Raw genomic sequence first — 22904 nt, forward strand, 5'->3', positions numbered from 1 at the left:
GCCGACTTCCCTTACCTACATTGCTCCAACATTGCAGGGGCTGTTCACCTTGGAGACCCGCTGCGGATATGGGTATGGCCCAAAGCGAGATTCAGAGCTCTCTCCTCCAGATTTTCAAGGGTTGACGAGGGCTCAAAGACGCCACATGAGCCGAGGCACTCTGCAGGGCGCAGGCCCCTATCTCGGGGCGAACCCATTCCATGGCGCCCTGCCCTTCACCAAGAAAACTCTCCCCAGTGTCCCCGCCAGCATCTCCAGGGTCGTTTGCGTTACAGCAACGGGTGACCTCTCTCCCCGCCCGAGCAGCACCAAGCAGGTGCTCTCCCATACACAACTCACTCGCCCACCACAGCAGCCGGGGATTCGGCGGTGCACTTTTCCCTGTTTACTCGCCGTTACTGGGGGAATCCTGGTTAGTTTCTTTTCCTCCGCTTAGTAATATGCTTAAACTATGTCTCTGAATCACTGAAACTACACATCCTAAATTATTTGCGTGCGTCGAGAGACGGGTGTTGCTCATCGATTGACCATCGGCCGGCCGGATGCACAGGCCGGCTACTTGGGGGAGGGGGAAGCCTGCAGGCGGGCATTGTGAGCGTGGCAAACGCGTCGCGAGCATGCGTCGAACAGGGTGCCACCATGCACTTCGGCCAAGCACTTTATTTCTAAACTCATATATGTAGATTTGGTTAAATTGACTCTGTCTTTTGCCGATTATTTCTGCCTCATGGGTTTTATAATTTGTAATGAGAACAACTCGACGTATCAGGGAAAATGGGATGAATGTTTTGAGAGATTGTTTTTACCGCGTATTTGCACTCGAGATCAATATATGGTTGTCGTAACAAAAACTGGTCTCGCTTCCATTTATTACTGTCATACAAGTGCGGGTATGTTGAACTTCCTTACATAACCAACTGTGCTTATCCGAGGTGTGGTGGGAAGGACAACAAACTAAACAGAAATCAGTTTTGTGTGCATGTTGAACCTATAACGATAGCTCAACAAAGCAGCATATCATTTGGACGTTCATGAATTGGAACCTTAAGACACCCCTGCCGCTTACATTTGGTCGTCACACGTGGTGGTGGCCATGTGTTTCTTTGCTGGGCCGGGCCCAAAATTCGGGGAGAGGGGAAAAGAAAAATGCTCTCCCCCACCACCCCCACCAAGAACGTTGGTGCCGTCGTAAGCCACCTGGAGCTGTACAGCAGAGTAGGGAGTGAGACAACCGCATTCACACCCCCACTTATCTGGGGACAGTTGCCGTGTGTAGCTTGGTTTCTCAATCGCCCAGCCACGTGGAGGGGAAGCCGCCACCAATACGAAACGCTACTTTATCATCTAATCCAGAGGCGGAGTTCAACTTCTTAATTGTAAACTACTGCAGGCGGCAACTCGCCAGACTCGAGAAGCTGGCGCGGGCACGGTCCAGCACCCCCTGCGCCCATTTTAAAACACATTCCTGCGGAGGGAGCTGGTAGGAACGTTGGGTTGCTCAGTCAATGGCCAGGGTCAACGGCGGCATGGTGTATTCCGCAAATATGCCCGACTGTGAGGGCGGGCACAAGCCGGCATGAGTAGGTTAAACGTTGAGTTTTATAAGGGCACCACGGGGTGACCAAGCCCCTCCCCACCCAGCCGTACCCCTCCCACCCCCCATTCTCCCCACCCAGCCCCTCCCTGCACACAGGACGGATGGACACAATAATCCCCTGTGGGCTGGTGTAACCAGGAGGTTCCTACCAGTAACACGAATGCTTCTTACCCCACACAGCGCCACCCCTGGCAGACATGTGGTGGGGGTACCTTTTTATAGGACCTTTTTTTTTTTGCCCAGTAGCAAAGTTATGTCTTGGCATCTACATTTGACTTAATTTTTCTTTAAAAAAATGATATTCCGATAATTAGCAATTTTTCGCTTATCTGTTGTTTATTATTGATGTATTTTACTGTGTCTTGTTGCGCATGTCAAAAGCGGCGGTGTCGTTTTTTGTTGATGAAACCCAATTTCAGAGTTTGTTGGCTCACCGGGTAATTCAAAATAAACTGATCAAGACATCGATTTGAGCAAAGTAAAAAAAAGCAAATCACAACAAATGCCGCGGAACTCAACCCTTTCCACACCAACAAAAAAAATGCAATCCCAACACGGGTGGAGGGGGAAGCCGTTCGTCAAAAATCATCAGTTATTTTTTTTATTAAAATGGTTTTTGCATGTGACTTTTTTTTAAACAAATCAAAATGTTTTGGGACCAGACGGATAAGGCAGTGAAGGCAAGCAAGGCACGGTGGTGGCGTGGCCACGTCCACAGGGCCAGCAGCTGAAACGAGGTATCCTCCACACACAAAGACAAAGATCCCCCTGCCGGAAAGCCTAAGCAGACTGTTGGGGCAAGTGCTGTTAGGGAGTAGCAGCACCTATGAAGGCCGGCACGAAGGGGGGTGGGTGGTCCCGCCCTTTGTCTCCCCAGTGGCGATGTTTATTACACACCGCACCAGGTACGCATTTGAGGCCGAGCCGACCTAGAGGGGAGGCTCAGAACCGGTTCAGATAATCGTCACTGGTGTTGGCGGTTGCCATGAGCGGGAATCGAAGTGGGCTTGCCAAGTTCATCATGCTGACCTCTACGCCACCACTACCCATACACACGTCAGCCGCGCTGAGACAGTGCAGAGCCGGCCGGGCATGGCTCAGGAAGCGGGGGCGAGGTTGTCTTTCCACTGCAGCCATTGCACGGTCTGGTTCCAGCTCAGCACGGCAAATAGCCAGTGGAAAAAGCCGGCGAATTCAGGTAAATGTCCACTGAGCTATGTAGCTCTTATCAGAAAGCGACTTGGGTCATCACAAATGATAGCGCGCCGAAGTGGCTGTCGCGTGGGTTTTCCATCCACTATTTAGAATCAACGTGCGTTTTGAATATATGGCGCCTACAAATCCCCACGTGACGCGACCACAGAGAAAGAAAGACGCCGCAAACTCCAAATATACAGCAGGCGTCTGGGGTCAGGATGGAACCCACGATCTCCTGTTTTACCAGGCGAGGTAGTTAACATTTCCTATCCACAATCTGGTGTGAGCCGTGAGCAAGAATCAACTCGGGTCGCCGGGTTTTTAGCGCAGCACAGCACTGACAGCTACGTTACCGCTCCCCACACCGATCTGACACGCGCTTACACACGCCATTCAACATTTGACAATTAAAACAAATATCCACACAAACTTTATTATTTGCACCATACCCCTTATTATTAAAACCAGAAATTTGTCTTTTTTAAAACGAGGACCGCCGGTAAAAAATTTGGCAAAACGTTACGGACTACAGACGACTCGACATAAGGGTTTCTTACAGGTTTCCCACGCTCAATGCGGATCCGGTCTGTGAAATTTCAGGCCATATATGTCAACACGCGACCAGCCCACCTCATACCCAAAATTCCACAATATTATTATTAAACGCAGTTTGAATAATCAGAATCTTGAATATGTATAGTTATTCTGGAGGAATGCAACGAGCTACGAAGTCTCTATCAAAATTTGTCCAGTGGGACATCTGCGGAAAAAATCGTCCGAATTCACACGCATGCGTCGGCTAAGTGGCTGGACGTGGGACAACGTTGCGCGCTGCTCGGCACGCAGTCAGCCATGTCCCCTCGTGCGTGCAGCACATTGTAGGGTTGGGCGACTCTGCGGTGCCAAGCCATGCCGTTTCTCCTTAGCACGCCGATTTTATTGGAAAGTATCTACTACCGGTGTAGAGCGAGGGAAACCTGCACTTTAAAACAACAGCAGCAGCGACAATGGATGTGCGGAGAGACCCCGGCGGTCACGCCGGCCGTCACCGGACCGGGCCGAATGGTCTTGATCCCGCTGCCCCTGCTGCCACCCACTCCATCATCCCCCCCACTCCCCCAACCGTGGCTCATTGCCGCGCTCAGCCCAGGCTGGGCAGCCCAGCTACTATCTCGTCCTCGATCCCGCACTCGTTGCTCCCGCGGAGGATCTTAAAGAAGCCTGTTAACCGGAGGACCAGCCATGAGGAACACACAAAAACAAAGACACACACGCACACAATCAGGGGCGAGTGAACACCCAAACTGCTGTTTTAGTTCATTTTTGTCTTTGTCCATCAACAACCCCCCTCTCCGCCGCCCCACTGTGTGTTTGTAGCGAACTGTGCCGAAGGATCCATTGGGGCATTTTGGTGGTGGTGTACGTTTGTGTACGGTTGTTGCGTGTGATCTTTGCCGTTGTGGGGAGTGGTAGTGTAGCAGTTAGCTCGCTGTGCTACAAACCCAGGCATCCCAGGTTTTGATTCCCACCTCACGGCCAACACCGGTGACAATTATCTGAACCGATCCTGGGCCTCCTCCTCTAGGTCGACTCAGGCTCAATTGAGTACCTTGTGCCATGGTGTGTAAACATCGGCACTGGGGAGACAAAGATGGTCGGATGTGGTGCTGGCCACCCACTCTTTCGGGGACCGTTCCAGCCATCATAGGTGCATGCTGACAGTACTTGCCCCAAAGGTCTATTAGGGCTATAAGGGGAACCTTTGTCCATCTTGTGTTTGTGTGAAAAGTGTCCCATGACCTCCTGCCAGTGAGCCTTCCACACTTCACGTAAAAGTCTCAAAAGTGCACCTAGCCTGGCACACGCGGTTGCGCTGACATCACTGTCGCTTAGCGGTGAATTGGAGGCTGTTATTATTGTTGTTGGAGGGTATACTTTAGTGTGCGCGTGTCGGCACGTGTCGTGTGCGAGCCCGCATCGGTGGTGTACCCACACGTTTGGCGGTATGTTAGCGTGTCGCACTGCGTATGCATCTGCACGTGTGTCACGCTGCGTCAGTGCACGCCTGTGCATGCATTTGTGTCTGGCGGAGTGCATATGTGAGCGTACGTTGGTGTATGCGCGCGACTATGCAGTCTGCATGTCTGTGGTGCGTGGTGTGTGTGGTACATGGCGTGTGCATGGTCTGGATGTCGTGCGTGTCCTTGCACCAGTGTGTGTCCCCGTGCGATGGAGTAGGCTCGTGAAGGACGCTGCTACTGGGCAGATGGAGGCATTCGCTCTCCAGCAACAACGGAGAGCAGAGGAGCGACGCTCACATCAACGAGTGGAGCGCCGGGCGGCTAAAATGCAGCAAGTTGGCAGAGTAGGGGGTACAGTTGGTGCAACTACCGGTCATCTCAGTCAACCAATCCATGGGACCTGCTGGGTCTGTCCCGAGACCTCCTGTCAGCAAGCCTTCGACACTTCACGTGGCCTCAAAATGCACCTGGCCTGGCACAAGCGCCGAGGTAACGTCACAGCCACGGGGTCACTTAGTGGCGCATGGCGGGTATTGGTATTGGTGTGCGTGGTGTGTGTGTGCATGTGGCATGCGTGGTGTGTGTGCGTGCTTACCATGGTCGCCCCAGTCCGCGTTCCAGGAGTTGGCCACCAACCAGTAGGGCACTCCGCCCTCCACCCCCCAGCCCAGGATCTTGATGGCGTGGCCCCCCAGCTCCTCGCCCGCCACGTGTTGGTACACTCCTGCAGCACAACCACACCACCACCACAACCACCACCGGCACACCACTGTCAATTCCTACACAACCAACAGAGTTAACCCCTACACACCACTGTGTTAACTATGCAACCAAAACCACAACACTATCACCACTGTGTCAATCCCTACATAACAATAACACCACCAAATCCTACAGGACGTCACCAATGTGTGTAGACCGCTTACACATCACCACCAATGCCACCACGTCTCAACAGCCCCCTTGCAGACCACCACCACCGTGCGTCAAATTCCACAGCATACAAAGACAAACATCCCCCGTAGCCTTTAATAGACTGTTGGGGCAAGTGCTGTTAGCGAGCAGCCCCTATGAAGGCTGGCACGGTACACGCGGGGGGGGCTATCCAGCACCACGCCCGGCCGGCCACCTTTGTCTCCCCGGTAACGATGTTTACACACTGCACCAGGTACTCATTAAAGGCCGAATCGATCTAGGGGAGGGGCTCAGGACAAGTTCAGATAGCCGTCACTGATGTCGTGGTGGCCGTGGAGAAGGGATTCGAACTCGGAATACAGAATCTTAATTTATCATCCTTGAGAAATCCGATGAGCTACGAAGTTCTTCTTCACAGATGTCCATTGGGGGGGCGGGCGGGTAGGCCGGATCAAGGTTCTTGTAGGCCTCAGGTACTTTTGGTTCTAGTAGGCCCTAGGCAATTGTTTCGTCGGCTTTCAGTGATAACTTTCTACGGTTGGCACTGCTGCCCCATGTCACTACTGCCGCCGCGGTCACTCACTAAAGCCAATTTTAAAAAACAACCGTCTCCAATCAACGATAGGACAGCAACGCTTCCTTGTCCTCCCATTGCACTGCTGCTCTATATTTAGATTAGATGTGCGGAAAACTACACCATATGAAGATGCCAATTTGCTAATTTTGCAATGAACAAAAATCTTGAAAAGTTCATCTCCTGTGTTTCATTTCTCTCTTACCTTATGATAAAAAACGACTGACACGACTTTGTCTATTTGTATGAACACGGTACCTATCCTTGATATATATATATATACACACACATTTATTCAAGAGGATATCTTAATTTAAAGCTTTCGTGACTGCAGGGATTCATCTTCTTGGTTCTTTCGGTAAAGTCACGTAGAATGGAAATAATAAAATAATAAAAATAAAACATAATAAAGTAATTCTCACGACGTTTCGGCCACAACGAAAGCGTCCGTCCTCAGGTGAAGAACAGGTCTGTCGAGAAGACAGAGTCTGAATGACACACTCCAGGCTTGGAGTGTCTATTTAAGCTGGGAGGGAGGAGGAAGAGCGCCTTGACAAAATAATTTGCATATCAAGAGGAATTTTAGCATATTTATGGGAAATGCAGATATGCGATTAGTACTACTTGTGAAATGCGTAGGAGGTTTGGCGGAGGGTTTAAAGTCATGTTTTGCCCGTGTATTATGCAGGATTAGCAGCATCAAAGGGAGGTGATAGGGGGAAGCATTAATAAAGGGAAGGAATGTTAATAGTATGTAGCTGCAGTAACTAAACCACCACGTATCATCAGTATACTAAATATACTCTCCAATAAGCTGAGCTACTAACAGTAAGTAATACATTACAATTCTATGTCGCAAAAAATATAATATGCTTCCAGCTAAACTTTATTCTCTTACATCACACGGGTCTACCCCGTACTATATACTCGGTCGTAGTGGCTTCTTGCTGAGCATTTTCCCTATTTTGCACCGCTATCGTTTTTGTTACTGTATTGCTTAAAAAAATAGGAAAAAAACGAGGGAAAACAAAAAGGAACCTATGTGACTTTCCCGAAAGACCCAAAGAATATTAATAAAGGAAAACACAACAAAGAAAAATCAAAGAGCTTCAGAGCTCATTTTATTCCGGTCCGGTCTAAACATAACAATCAGAACTCACCGGACTTGTACTGTGGGAAGTCGGCGTAGACGGTGAAGGCGGCCTCCACGGGGCCGTTGTCGAAGATCTCCTGCTTGATCTGACCCTCGTCGGAGTCGATGTTGTACGCCTTCTTACCTGCACGCACGCACCACACACACACCACACACAGACGCGCGCGCGCACCACACGCACGCGAACACACCACACGCACGCGAACACACCACACACACACCACACGCAAAGGTGGGGGGGGGGGGAAGAGTTGGAGATGTAAGCGATGGTGATGTTATTGTTGACACCTATGAGTGATGGCCATGTGAGTGATGACACCGAGTCTCGGAAGACGGCTGAGAGCAACGCTCACCACCAACGACAAACCTCCAGCCCATGGCCCTTCAACATCACAACCACCACCGCCACTATTATCATCACCAACAAAGACAAAGATCCCCTTGTAGCCTGAACAGACTGGTGCGGCAAGTGCCGTTTAAGCGAGTAGCACCTCCTACGATGGGGTGGGGGGGGGGGGGTGGTCAGTATCATGCCTGGCCGCCTTCTTCTCCCCGGTGGCGATGCTTGTGGCGCACGCCGCACCGGGGCACTCGTTTAAAGATGGCCGGGTCGACCTCGGAGGCCCAGGACCGGTGTGGATATTCATCTGGTGTTTAGGCCCCAAACAAGAATCGAACGGGGACCCCCGCGCTGCACACAAGCGTGCGCGTAAATATTTATGTGCATACATGCGTGCATGTAGATGTGCGTGCACGTTCGCGCGCGAGCAGTCGTGGCCGTGCATGTGTCGGCGTGCGCGTGAAGGCGGCCGGGTGTGGTACTGGCCACCCACCCCCTCGTGTGCAGTTCCAGCCTTCATGGAGGAGCTCGTTAACTATAAACCAAACTATAAACTATTTTTATTTTACCAGGATAGGCTCACTGAGCTATGTAGCTCTTTTTCAGAAACGCCATGGCCACAAATGATAGCTCAATGAAGTGGCTTATCGCGTGCAAATTTATAACAGCATACCTGCCAACCCCTTATCAGTGCCTACATTATTACAGGCCAGTTCAGACCTCGTTGGCCACACAAATAGATGAACATTTTTTGCCTGTATTGAAACGGCTGTACGTCATATGGACTTGAAAACTATTTCCTTGTACAATAGTACTTGTAAACTGTATGGATTGACAGCGACGTAACAGCCAAATACTCTTAAAGGCGTGATGTTGATTCGAAATGTGGAGAGAAAAACTGGAGGACCTGGAAAAAAATCCATGCTACCATGGGGAGAGAGAAACACGCAAACTCAAAATATACAGCAGGTGGGTCGGGAACAAACCCACGACCCCACGACCTCCTGTATACCAGGCGAGGTAGTTAACATCCTGTCCAAAAAGACTGTTCAGGCTATAGGCGGGGGGGGGGGGTCTTTGTGTTTGTAGATATGTTTGCACGCGGGCATGCAGATGTGTCCGTGTGTGCGTGCAGGTTTGTCCGCATACCAAAGTACTTGTCGGCCTTGTAGTGCGGCGTGTATCCTGGCACGCACTCGTGCATGCACTTGGGCGTGGGGCCCTCCCCACTGCACGGCGGGCGCGAGCCATTCACGTGGTGCTCACACGGCTTGATGGAGTAGGGGCGGCACCCTGCAGCGCGTGACACACGAGCAGCGTCACACACGAGCAGCGTCACACGAGCGGAGTCACACGAGCGGAGTCACACGAGCGGAGTCACACGAGCGGAGTCACACCGCAAGCCGCATCACACACACACACACACATCGCCACACCGCTACTCGCCCCGCGCAAGTCACGCTCGCCGAAAACACATGAACACCAGGACGCAGCGTCGCACTCTGGCAAGCGCACACCATCGTCACATCTCCACACACGGTCGCACATGAGCAGCCGTAGGAACATATCAAATTTTATCAACTCAAGGGAATGGAAGGTGAGGTCAGGCAAGGTCAGGGGAGACCAAGTAATGTTAGATCAAGCCAGGGCAGGCCAGACCAGGCCACAATCAGGGCGGGCCATGGTAGACAAAACCGAGGTTTGCAGCAAGGGACAGGTTACCCTGTCCGCTGCCGTACTGGCCGCCGGTGACCAGGCCGGCGCTGGTCCAGAAGTTCCAGGCCTGGGAGGGGTAGCCGCCATCACAGCCCATGCCGCACTCATCGCAGCAGGAGAGCAGGTCCTCGGCCGACACGTGGGGGTTCACCTGGCCCTTCGAGTGGATGCAGAAGCGGTCAGACATGGCCTCCACGGCGCCAAACGCCTGCACGAGGAGAAGGGGGAGATACACCCACGCAGACACACAGGGAGAAGTAACGAGTGTGAACACACCACGTGTCAACGGTGAGGAGGTCCAGCATGCAAGCTGCACAGGAGTATCATTAAATGACGATAATAAAAACGTGAACTTGCAACACCGTGACACCGCTGCGCAGTATTTGCTCGCTCACTCTCGGAGAGAGAGAGAACGACCCGGAGGCACGAAGTGGAGGAGGAAACAGACGAACAAGGGAGGCAGCAGCCACGCGGCGAGTCGCCACCAAAAACTGGGCGCCACGAGGGCCGGGCATGGTGCTGGTCACCGAGCCCGTCGTGTGCCGTGCCGGCCTTCATAGGTGCTGCTCACTATCAGCACTTGCCCCAGTCTGATAATTGTTTTTTTACCCTTCTATCTGGCAACAAAACTGACACCTTTTTTACAAGGAGTCATGTTTGCATAGACCACAATACCTGCAGTCATAATGCAAACAAAAAACATAATTCTGATAATGTATGCACTGTCCTTGAAGTTGATTGGTCCACACCCGAGACAGCTTTCCTTAGAGCCTAGTCTCACATTGGTTGGACCAGATGACGCCAAAAGGCGCACAACTCAAAGACAATGCACCATCAGAGTATGAGAGCTCGGGGTAAGGGTAAAAAACCAATTATCATATTTTTTTATTGGCAAATGAGGTTCCAATGGTATAAATTCTTACCCCGAGCTCTCATACTCTGATGGTGCATTGTCTTTGCGTTGTGCGCTTTTTCGCGTCATCTGGTCCAACCCATGCGAGACTAGGCTCTAAGGAAAGCTGTCTCGGGTGTGGACCAATCAACTTCAAGGACAGTGCATACATTATCAGAGTTATGTATTTTTTTGCATTATGACTGCAGGTATTGTGGTCTATGCAAACATGACTCCTTGTAAAAAAGCTGTCAGTTTTGTCGCCATATAGAAGGGTAAAAAACCAATTATCATATTTTTTTACTGGCAAATGAGGTTCCAATTGCCCCAGTCTATTAAGGCTATACGACACATCTTTGTCCCGTATATGCATACGCATGTGTACGTGCACGTGTGTGTGCACACACGTGAGTGTGCGTGTTCGCACATGTGAGTGTGCGTGTGTTGGTACGTGTGTTGGTACGTGTGTTGGTACGTGTGTTGGTACGTGTGTCCGTGCGTGTGTCCGTGCGTGTGTCCGTGCGTGTGTCCGTGCGTGTGTCCGTGCGTGTGTCCGTGCGTGTGTCCGTGCGTGTGTCCGTGCGTGCGTATGCGTACCCAGCAGGAGCCGCAGGAGCCTTGGTCGCGCAGCTCCCCGATGGTCGGGCAGTTGGGCCACTGCGTGCGTGCGTCAAAGCTGTCGGGCAAGCTCTGGGACACCTTGTGTGTGCTGCACACACAACAAATTAACACACGCGTTACACACACAAAGTCTGTCCACCCTACCCATATAGCCTTAACAGACTTTTAGGCCAAGTGCTGTAAACAAGTGCCTATGAAGGCCGACACTGCACACGAGGGGGTAGGTGACCAACACCATGCCCGACTGCCTTTGTCTCCCTAGTGGCAATGTTTACACACCGGACCAGGTTACTCATTTGAGGTTGAGCCAACCTAGAGGAGGCCCAGAACCGATTCAAGATAATCGTCACTGGTGTTGGTGGCCACGAGTGGCAATCGAACTCTGGTCGTCGGGTTCGTAGCACAGCGTGCCGACCGCTCCACTACAGACACGTACACACATCATTACACATGTGCTCTCTTAAGCACACACAGGACACAATCACTCGCAGCAGTGGTGATGTCACTGCCACTAAGTGGCAGTGCCATCACCACGGCGCTTGTGCCAGGCTATGTCCACTTTGAGGCCACGTTAAGTGTCGAATGCCCACTGGCAAGAGATCACGGGACAGACCCAGATGCCATGGGTGGACTGACTAAAGGTCACTCAACAACGGCGATAACCACCGCCATTCGCCACTAAGTGGTGATGACGTCACCATGGCGCTTGTGCCAGGCTGTGTGCACGTGGAGGCCATGTGAAGTGTCAAACGACCGTTGGCAGGAAATCACGGGGCAGACCCAGGTAGCATCCTTCACGAGCCTCTTCCACAGAGGTCGATCTTGACACCACTGGTACCAGTTATCGGCCAGTCCACACGGCTCCACGTCGACCCATACCACATCAGGGGGTTTAAAGTCATTATGCCCATGCATTATGCAGGATTAGTAGTATCATGCATGGGCATAATGACTTTAAACCCCTCGCCAAACCTACACATTTCACAAGTAGTACTAATCGCATATCTGCATTTTCCATAAATATGCTAAATTCCTCTTGATATGCAAATTATTTTGTCAAGACGCTCTTCGCCCCTCCATCCCAGCATAAATAGTCGCTCCAAGCCTGGGGCGTGCCATTCAGACTCTGCCTTCTCGACAGACCTGTTCTCCACCTGAAGACGGCTGCTTGCGTTGTGGCCGAAACGTCGTGAGAATTATTTTATAATGTTTTATTTTTATTATTTTATTATTTTCCTTCTACGTGACTTTACCGAAAGAACCAAGAAGATGAATCCCTACAGTCACAAAAGCTTTAAATCGAAAGATCCTGAACTTGATTTAACTTCACAACCGTTCCGGACCAGCACACCAAGGTTAACGGCTGAGAAGGTTACGCGGACCTCCATGCACCACGAGTCTCTCTCTCTCTAACACGTAGTAGTAGGGGGCTTTCACGACCGAATACTATGCATAATGAGGAGGTTATTGGGTTGGATCGCATAAACAGGAAGATTTTTCCACAATTCTGTCTGTGGCCTGATGAGGCCGGTTGTCATTTGTTTACCTTTCTTGTATTTTGCACTCAATCATGTTTTTGTACGGTTTGTTTTTGTTGTAACGTTCTTACCCTACTGGACATGCTTACCTATAAATGTCATTTTTTGCCTGTGTGTGTGTGTGTTCGCACACTTTGGCTCTCAAACGGTGGAGTTTACGTTTTAAAAAAATAGCCAGGTACCACGCCGTAAGCCCCATGGGTGAGCAAGCGGTATTGCTTTTTCCCATCCCTCAACTTTAAAGTAGTTAAATTAGCGATTTAGTGAGATGCATCGTTATTTATTTATTACACGCGCTCGACCATACCAACTCACACGCCTTCGGTGGGGGGACGGCCCCTACCAAGTCATACGCGATCGGTGGGGGTGATGGGGACATTTTCTTGAGTGTTAAAAATGCAATAAAAATACGCAAAACGATGCTTGCAGTTACTACTATAGAGTCCGTAAATGCTACCACTATAGGCCATAGATATTACTGCAGAGCAGGCGGGAGGATTGTGGCTGGGGGGGGGGTGTAGTAGCAGCCCAACCCCAACCTGCCAAGGTGCCACCTCAGCAGGCTGGGCAATCTAGGCAAGGCCGGGGGCTCTGCACGGGACTAGGCCTTACCACGCCATGTTAAGTACAATTGTATTGCTTCTTTCGCTAAACTCACGTTGATAGAAACATATTATTTAAATAATCACCTTGCAAATATTACATTAATAATTAGTATTTCTTGCTTCTTTCACTAAACTGACGTACATAGAAACCTAATAAAGGAAAGTACCTGGCGTTGCCTGGGAAAAAAAGACACGCACAGACCTACACACACACATATTTGAACTTTTAGAGCAGGTTGGCAGCAAATGAGTTACTTTGGCACAAAACAAAGAACGCCATCAGGGTGGTATCTTGTGGAGCCAGGGCCTGTTGGTCATTTCATTTGGTGAAGTAGATGCGTTAACCATTTTCGAGTTGAACTGCCAAGTGGACGACTGTGGGGGAACGCTCATGGATGGGGGAGCCAAGAATTATCCAAATGGCCTCATTGCTGCTGATGTATCTTCCTTGGACAAAAAGTTTAACCTCATTCACACTCTGCCCCTCTTTTTGTGAGGCAAAGACAGGCATGTCAGAGCTGTTGTTGATGTATTTGCAAACATTTGATGGCTTGCACAGAATTGCAGAATTCCACATTAATGTGGGCCTTGAAGATCTTGCACAGAAGAGGATGATCCACTGGTTGTCAACCTTCATTTCAGAGTTCGTGGGGCAGGTCTGAGTGTTGTTTAAAATCCACCATGCTCAGTATTTCTGTGACGATATCGATAGACATCATGGCCTAAATTGAGTGTCTTCAAGAAGTTGCGTGGATACTTCTTGGTACACCTGCGGTCTTGAATACATGGCGAATTTAGATTGAAATGCCCGCATGGGCCATGGACCATTTGCTTGCAGACCACATCAAATAGGGCAGGTTCTTGATGGGGGTCAAGTAGCTCAGCACTGACAAATGTGTCAATGTCACTTGCATGAATTTGTTTCTGTCATCCACAGCAAAATGTGAGCATGAGGAAGAGCACGTTATTGCCACTCAAATGGTGTGCAAGTTACATGTTGTCTTTCCAAAGACACCGCCTTCCTTAGTCGTAATAAGCTTCAGGAGTTCGTCAACTTTGAGTTTGAAGACCCTTGCAATGATGTCACGCGTGTCTGCTACCTTTTGGTTTGGATAAAGCTCAACCTGGATCTCCTTCCATTTAGGATTGCAAGTGAAGGTGATAAAAACATGGGGCCTGCCATATTGCCTGATGTACGTCATGGCATCCTGAGTCTTCTCATGCATGTATCTCGGTCCACCTGTGGTGGATGAAGGCAAAATAACTAATCTTCCCACATTATGAGCGTTCGCATGTATGTCAGCATTGATAGTCTCCCTGAGATGAGCACTGTTCCATACGCAGGCGTTTTTTAATTAAGTTGAATGTAAAGGTGCACTCTCAATTTTGGCACAAATTGACAACATACTGAGTTGAAGAGGTTGGCGCACCATAATGTGGTTTCCTCCTTCTCTGTCCATAATGAAGGAATAACATTCTTTAGAGGAGACAGTTTTGTGAGGATGCCTTTGTCATGTATCTTTGATAATTTGAGGAATCTGGATGGGGTACCCGTCTTGGAATTGCCAAAGTAAAAAGGGGTATTGTAGGGCATCATATCCTCGACTTGTCAGGAAATCGTGTGATGGTGTTGTCTTCGTATCGAAGCACAAGGTCTCATACCGACTGTGGTGGTACCTGCTTTCACTACAGCAGTGCATACTGTGGCAGCACCTGCTTTCACTACAGCAGGGCATACCGACTGTGGTGGTAACTGCTATGATTACAGCAGTGCATGATTGTGGTGGTACCTGCTATGATTACAGCAGTGCATACTGTCTGTTGTGGGACCTGCTATGATTACAGCAGTGCATACTGTCTGTGGTGGGACCTGCTATGATTACAGCAGTGCATACTGACTGTGCTGGTTCTTGCTATGATAACAGCAGTGCATACCGACTGTGGTTCACCTGCTTTGATTATAGCAGTGCATACCGGCTGTGGGTTGATGTATGTGTGCAAGTCGATGTGTGTGTGTGGGTCCATGTGTTTAATGTTTGGCAGAAGTTCGCTGCGCGAAGGCGGGGGGAGGCCGAGACACCTCTCGCCTGCCTCAGCGTACTGTCGTTAGCACAAGCAGCTTTTCCCAAGATGGAGCAAGCAGGCTTGGAGTCGTTGGTGTTGGAATGTATGCTGGCCTTGGCGAAGGAGCTTAATGTTGCCCTGCCAGCAATGGAAAACGACTATTTATCGTCCCTTAAGATCTCCCAGTGCATTCAAGCACATTTAATTTGAAACAGCGTACGCAAGTGGTGGCGTGTACCGCACCTTCTGAGATGTGCGGTGCAACCAAAGAAGTGGAGCCCGCTCAAGCCTGCACTTCGGTCAACGACGGTGGCTAGCGGAGGGGCGTCTCAGAGCAGCAGGGAGAACCCAACCGACGGCAGGGGACCTCTTCTCGTATGGGGAGCGGCTCCGTCCTCTGCTACGATTGCGGTCTGCCGGGACACATCGACAGGATGCCGCACTGCTGGGACGAGATTCTCTGGGCCATCGCTGTCATCCCTGCGGATGTCCCCAGGCCCGCTTGGTTCTAAGGCGAGTCACGGCACACCTCACACTCGGCCCTTACATCCACTTCATTCATCCCGTTAGGTTGTCGGTTCGCGTTCTCGCAGGGCACGTTCTTGGTTGGTTGCAGGGCGGGATGATTCGGTTGTACGGGAAAATGGCTGGTCACACCACCCTGCTCAATAGTCGGAGTTGGCTCACCGTGTGGTCGTCGCAGGGGCGGGGACGTCGGCCGTTGTTGGGCAAGTACAAGGGGTAGAGGTACGGGTACTCAGACACCGGAGCATCCGCTACTATTATTTCAGAGTTGATTTTTAACATCCTACCCTACACGGTTCAGGACCTTTGTCCGGTTACAGCTCCGTGCTTTGCCACAAACGGTGGCTCCCTCGGAATTATTGGCCAAATAACAGCAATGGTGTGCATCGGTGACATCCAATTGACAGGACCGGTGTTAGTTTCAACTTCCCTTGCCATACCGTGTTTATTGGACACCAATTTCTTGGGGAAAATGCAGCTTAAAATTTTAGTGGATCAAGGGTGCCTGGAACTGCCATTGGGCCGTCGCATGGTCTTTTTGGCTTCCCCCACTCGAGTGCGTATGGTTAATGCCACGGTTCGGGTGCTGGCGACGAAAATGAATGCCGATCCCCTTGCGGCTGCGGGACCAACTTGATAAACAGGCGACCGCTGAGGGAATCCTGCTCACACCATCTAATAAAGTGGCTCGGGATCTGACGCGTGGGAGCACAAACGCTGGTGTCCAACGACTGTGTACCCTTCAATCAGGTCCTGAATGCAGGGCCGGATGTGTCTGTTGTGCAGGCGGGCACTGTTGGCCCACATGTCTGTAGCAGATTATAAGGGTGATTTTGTTGGGAAAGTAGGGGTTGTGGGGTCCAAGGAACAAGGGTTGGGGATGATGGGAGTTGGATAAATGCGCTCTGCTCGGAGAACCCCGATTTATCGGATGGCTGGAGGTCAGAGTTGCACTTGCTCTTGGTTGAATTTGCTGACGTTTTCAGTAAAAGCAAATACGATATCAGCCGGGCCACCCTTTTGAACCACCACATTGACACGGGTGGCGCTGCTCCAATCCGTCCAAACCCCTACAGGTTAAGCCCCACAGAAAACAAGTGCATCAGGCAGTCCGTGGGGTGCTTCCATAGTTCTTGTTAAGAAGCAAGACGGAAGTCTACGGTTCTGCGTTGACTTCCGCAAATTAAATGAAATCTGTGGCTGACGCGTATCCTCTCGAGAATGGATGACTCGCTAGAAGCATTGGCAGGTGCGAGATATTTCTCTACTCTTGACCTGCTTTCAGGGTTCTGGCAATTGCCCTCGGATGATGTTTCTAAACCGAAAACTGCTTTCCATACACCACACGGCTCCCTATGGGCCTCCACTCGGCTTCAGCGACGTTCCAACGGCTCATGGAACTGATTTTGGCGGGCCTACAGTGGGGTTCTTGTTTGATCTACTTAAAGGATGCAATTGTTTTTAGTCGCACGTTCGAGGAGCACTTGAAACGGCTACGTGCGGGTTTTTTTAAATTGCGGGCGGCGAACCTCAAATTCAAGCTGCAAAAATGTCATCTGCTGCAGAAGTGGGTGCAGTACCTGGGGTACATCGTTAGCAGGTCGGGAATAGCCACAGACCCCGATAAGACTGCGTTCATGCGCGCTTGGCCGACTCCCAAGACGGTGGGTGAAGTATGCAGCTTTATTGGGTTCGTGTCTTACTATCGCCCCGCCCCTCCGGTACCCAGATTTTTCACTTCCCTTTGTCTTGGACACAGACGCCAGCATCACTGGCATTGGCGCCGTGCTGTTTCAAGTGGTGGATGGGGTAGAATGTGTCTTCGCGTACGGTAGCAGGGTGCTGTCCTCGACCGAGCAGCACTACTGTGTCATGCGCCGGGAATTGCTGGCCATTGTGTTTTTTTGCAGCAATATCGGCCGTACCTCTATAGGATGACCTTTGAGGAGTTCTGATCACGCCGCCCTTCAGTACGCACTGCGCATTGAATAAACATCCGGCCAGCTATCCCGATGGTTGGAGATCCTCCAGGACTATTCGTTTAAAGTTTCGTATCAAAAGGGTTCGAGCCATACGAATGCAGACGCGCTTTCGCGGTTACCACCACGCGATGAGTGCGCATGCCTTTCCGGCTCGGGGCGCAGTAAGCTGCCTGTCGAGGCCGTATCTCCGACGGTTGTCGCGTCCATGGGGGGTGTGGGCCCTGACATTCCAGGGGGTCCTAAAAAGGTGCGATACCACCCTTGGTCTAGACCACGCAGAATAGGGGCGCCTGCAGGTGGAGGACGCCTTCTTATTGCAACTGCGGAGGCGTGTTTGAGACGCTGAGGTAGGGTGGTTGCCCCTGTCATCCTTAAGGAGGGATTGTTGATGTACTGGGACGGCGGGTTGCGCTGTTATGCTATCGTAGTACCCACTGCCCTGCGCGGCAGAATCATCTGGGCGGTGCATGAATGATTGCTGCACCTTGGGGTACATAAGACGCTAGTAACCATCAACTAAAATTTTTTTGGCCTGGGATGGCAGGGGACGTTGCCATAATGCTCAAAGGGTGTGTGCAATGCGTGTGGAAAACCCTACCTAAATTGGGTTGTTCCCATTTGCAATCCATTCAAGTATCCCACATAAATGAACTGGTTGGTTGGCATTGAGTATTTTTCCCGCTGGTCTATGGCCTGGCCACTCCCCAATCAGTCGGCGACGGTTATCGCCGAGGCGTTCCTTCACGGGTATGTGCTGGATAAGCGCCTCCGCACTGATCAAGGCAAAAAATTTTCTTCCAAATTATTGAAAGATGCGTGTGACTTGTTGGGTATGAAGAAAGTACGGACATCGCCCTATCATCCCCAGACTGAGGGGATGGTAGAATGCCTGCATAGGACCATTACTTCCATGTTGAGTCAGCAGGTTTGTGAGTCCCAAACTGACTGGAACTTGCACATCCCTGGGCTCCTCGCGGCCTACAGAATGGCCCCTCACGCTTCCACGGGATATTCACCGTTTTTTTTTTATATATGGGAGGGAGCAGGACCCCCCTATTGACGTCCAACTACACTTGGGACCGGGCAAGGTCAGCAGTAGCATGCCTGCGCCTATGCGCCTTACTCTTCAACGAGTGTCTGAGGCGCGGGAGGCCTCAAAGGAAAATTCGCCCTTACAGCAGTCAGGCAATGAGCAGTTGAGGGGGCTTCGCCTGTCTGGCAAGCCTTGGTCGCCAGGTGACAAGGCTTGGCTGCATCTCCCTCAAGTTCCAATTGGTACAAGCCCTGGCGGGGGCCGGTCGACGGGATCCAGACCAATAGACTGCAGCGTGTGAAAATTCGGTTCGGTCGTCGGTGATGTGATGTTGGTTAATAAACAGTGTTGCCTCCAAGTCCTAGTGTGCGCCCCGATTGAACCCACTACACTCGTAACGAATTGGCCACGCTTTGTTTACATGACAAACCCTTACTAATTGGCTGTGTCGGATGGTGGCGAGTTTAACAACACATTGAACATAAAAAAACGCCTGTATTATGGTCTCTCTCTCTACACCAGTTTCGTGGCTCATCGGATTTCTCCTGGACAAATAAAGATTTTGATTCCGTAAAAAGCACGCGACTTTTGTGCAGGCCGCCACCCCACTCCGGACCCCTCTGCCCACCGCCCGCGGTGAAAACAGACGCCGCTCCTCGTCAGTGCAGTGGCGTCGTCGAATCTGCGATGCCAGCCTCTTCCTTCCTCCCTCTCCTCACCTCACCCGAGCCCTTTTCTCCCTTATCTCCTTTCCTTTACTCTTTGGTTCTTTCGGTAAAGTCACGTAGATAGGAAATTAATAGACTACGACGTTTCGATCGCAACACAAGCAATCGTGATCAGATGAGACCAACAACAGCAGGAGAACTGCTGAGGCAGGAGAAAGAGCTGCTGCAACAAGAGGTTATATAGGCTTGAGATGGGCTCAACCCAATTCCCTTCTCCCCGCCGTTCATGTCCACATTATCCTCGAGCGACATCCTTGGCTGCGGCGTGCATAAAAGGGGCACAACTAAGTTACTCAAACCCCTTTCCAAATTTGTAGAAAAAAATCAGTTCCCTCTAAAAAAACGCCGCGAAGCGACAATACGAGCAGAAATGACGGACAAGCGGAGGGCTTGTGGGGCCGTTATCATCCGCTGGGGATCACCCTGTGTCAAGGAGAACGGCCGGTGAGTTGGGGGGGGGGGAACTCCACTGACCGTGTCGGCAGCTTGGGCCCTCCCAGCACTGTGCCGCACAACCTGCGCACGTCCTCCACAGATGCGCCGTCAAACGCATGGCCCGCCTGCGTCCCACCACACATGCGTGCGAATGGGGGGTGGGGGTGGAGTGGAGGTGGAGTTGGGGGTGTAGGGTCATGACATGCGGCACGCCGGCGATTCAGTCACGATTCGTTTTTGTTGGACGCAGTTCATGATTAATTTCAACGCTCGCCACGCAAGATGCCGTCGGGCTTTTTTATCGAGCCCAGAATTTTATGGCAAGACGACGGGAGAAGCGGAACACAAGAGGCGGGGAAGAGGACGTGGGGCCATGATGGGTCTCGGTTATAGGGCGCCACGGTGGTTAGAGGACCTCCCCGGGTATACATAAGGTCGTGGGTTCGAGATCCCGACCCCGAGGGCTGCAGTCTCTCGCTCTCCCCATGGTCGCTAGGATTTTTCTCCCGTGTCCTCCGGTTTTTCCCCTCCACATTTACAATCAACATCACGCGCTTAGAGTAGATAGCTGCTGCTATAAACCTCCACGTGATAATCCACTTCGTTGTTGCTTCTGATAAAGAGCTACACAGGCTTAGTGGGCCGTAACGGGTAAAATATATTCTTTTAGTTTAATGTTGTTTACATGCCGCACGCTATATTAACCATATTATAACATTATATTATTATACTGCCTGTGAATGTTACCAGTGCTTAGCCGGCTTAAAGATTTACAAGAAAACTTCAAGGGCACCTACACATACTGGGGAAAGGCACTGCGCTCTCTAGCCAGGCAGCGCCGTCGCTTAGGGCACTTGGCTCGCGGGTTTCAACACGATGAGCGCTACCGCTGCCGAGGCGATGCGGCAAACAGCAGCGGCGCCGGTTGGGACGCGGAGCACAGCAGCATTGGAGGGGGCCCCACGCGTCCGGTGACCGAGGGGTGTGTGTGTGTGTGTGGGAGGGGCAAGTGCAGGAATTGTACAGGGAGTGCGAGCGGCGAGCAGTGTGCGCAAGCGGCGAGCAGTACGGTACCCTCTTCCTCACCTGCCAGGTGGTGCCCAGCGTGTTGACGTAGTTGGCCATGTACTTAGAGAGCGGAGGGAGCAGCGGGACGGACCGCCCCGCCACCAGACGTGTAGCGCACGCCACGCACAGCAGCAACAGCACACGCAGCATCGTTCTGCAAATACAAAGGATTCCCCCGCGTAGCCTTTAACAGACTATTGGGGCAAGTGCTATTAGCGAGCGGCACCTATGAAGGCCGGCACGGCACAAGAGGGAGGTGGGTGGTCAGCACCATGCACTAGCCGCCTTTGGTCACCCCAGTGGTAATGTTTTAAGACACCGCACCAGGTACTAATTTTAGGATGAGTGAACCTAGAAGAGGCCCGGGACTGGTTCAGATAATCGTCATCGTTGGTGGCCGCGAACGGGAATCGATCTTGCGGTCGCTGGGTCCACAGTGCTGCGTGTGTGCACATGCACACACACTGAGGCATACACTGAGGCACACGTGCGTGAGCGCGCATGCTACACAAAAACATTTACACAGCAGTAATCGCACCTCCGATTTTGTATGGTCGGCTACGTACGGTGCGAAAGAAGTTCAACAAACATTCATACTGCCCATAGACTAACACTCCCCATAGATTAATACTGCCCATAGACTCAACACTGCCCCATCCGCTACGGACGGTGCGAAGAAAGTTCAACGTGTGTAGAAACATTCACCGATTCCGGATTTGTTTTGTTTATTATTTCGGCCGTCATCATAGACAACCTATGTGATATTCATCAAGTCTCAGCATGTGGATATATTTATTCGATCCCTTAGTAAATGAGAGTAACAATAATAATTAGTATTATAATACATGTCACGTAACACTCCTTTAAAAAAAAGAAATGGCAAAAATTTTGTAACTATGCAACGTTTCGGGAAATGCCCCCCGCCCTCCCTACGTGCAGCGCAGATGAGCGCTTTAAAACATTTACTCTACAACAGTCACCGTGCTTGGCAAACTCCAGCATGGGAATTAATGAACGGCTTGCGAGAGCGCAAGCGAGCTGAACCCGCTGACTCACAGCCGATCTGGCGGTTAATATCGAGCCAGCAACGAGTACCTCGCACAATCACGGAGGAACTGTTGCCCAAGTTATGTATATGTGAAGAGGTTTTCATGTACTTGTAGTGACATTGCGGGATGTCATTGTGTGATGCCGGCTCTAGAGATGCATGGCGTGCGGTGTATTGACATCACGGACACACGAGGATGTGGGTGCAGTACCGGCCCCTGAGGGGCTTGGTCAGCACTGATTGATACCGCTGGATGGCATCACACTTGGCGTGCAATGCCAGCCCTAGAGGATCGGATGAGAGAGTGCTGGCCATAGGGAATGGGTTACTGGAGGCCATGCACTCCGGCTGACCCAAGAGGACACGTGAAAAATTAAGTCTACAAAGGGGCCCCAAGTGGGGGGCTGGGGGTGGTCACGTGGTCCGAGTCGAGATCCTGCTAGAGGGTTCTGGAAGGTGGTCATGGCCAAGGGCGGAGCAAGCCACGCCGCAGAGAATATAAGCCGGGTCCCCCAGAGAGACCGGCGTTGTTGTTCAGCCTGAAAAAACCTCCGTCTACGTTCTCCGAGTTTCCAACACGTGGACCTGGACCCAAGCTGTGGTCCCGGTCCGTAGCAGCTAGTTACGGTATAATTAGTGTAGTTATCCTGGTAGTCACCACCATAGGTTGTTATTCTGTTAAGGGGCAGTTACCACATGTGTTGGCGTTAATAAATGTGTTTCCTCCAAAGAATACGTCTACGACTCAGTTGAACTCACAACATATGTATGTAGAACTTTTTGCACCACACGCAGCAAAGCGTGCTAATAGGAGGTGCAGTGTGGAGTCTATGGGCAGTGTTTATTTGCCGT

The 22904-nt window shown here is 51.2% G+C and overlaps 1 protein-coding gene across 1 annotated transcript in view; it reads right to left on the minus strand.

Annotated features, from left to right (window-relative positions):
- Nucleotides 1-2158: 2158 nt before the first annotated feature.
- CTSB (cathepsin B) overlaps nt 2159-22904 on the minus strand; it is a 33009-nt gene continuing 12263 nt past the window's right edge. The window contains exons 2-9 of the mRNA XM_078866795.1: nt 21023-21158; nt 19976-20061; nt 11003-11114; nt 9520-9721; nt 8947-9090; nt 7465-7581; nt 5411-5539; nt 2159-4015 (exon numbers count right to left, since the gene is read on the minus strand). Of these exons, the coding sequence (XP_078722921.1) occupies nt 3936-4015; nt 5411-5539; nt 7465-7581; nt 8947-9090; nt 9520-9721; nt 11003-11114; nt 19976-20061; nt 21023-21154 (1002 nt within the window). The 5' untranslated portion in view covers nt 21155-21158 and the 3' untranslated portion in view covers nt 2159-3935. The remainder of the gene's footprint in view (nt 4016-5410; nt 5540-7464; nt 7582-8946; nt 9091-9519; nt 9722-11002; nt 11115-19975; nt 20062-21022; nt 21159-22904) is intronic.

This window comes from Lampetra fluviatilis, chromosome 23 (genome assembly GCF_964198595.1).
Source record: "Lampetra fluviatilis chromosome 23, kcLamFluv1.1, whole genome shotgun sequence".
Classification (NCBI taxonomy): Eukaryota; Metazoa; Chordata; class Hyperoartia; order Petromyzontiformes; family Petromyzontidae; genus Lampetra; species Lampetra fluviatilis.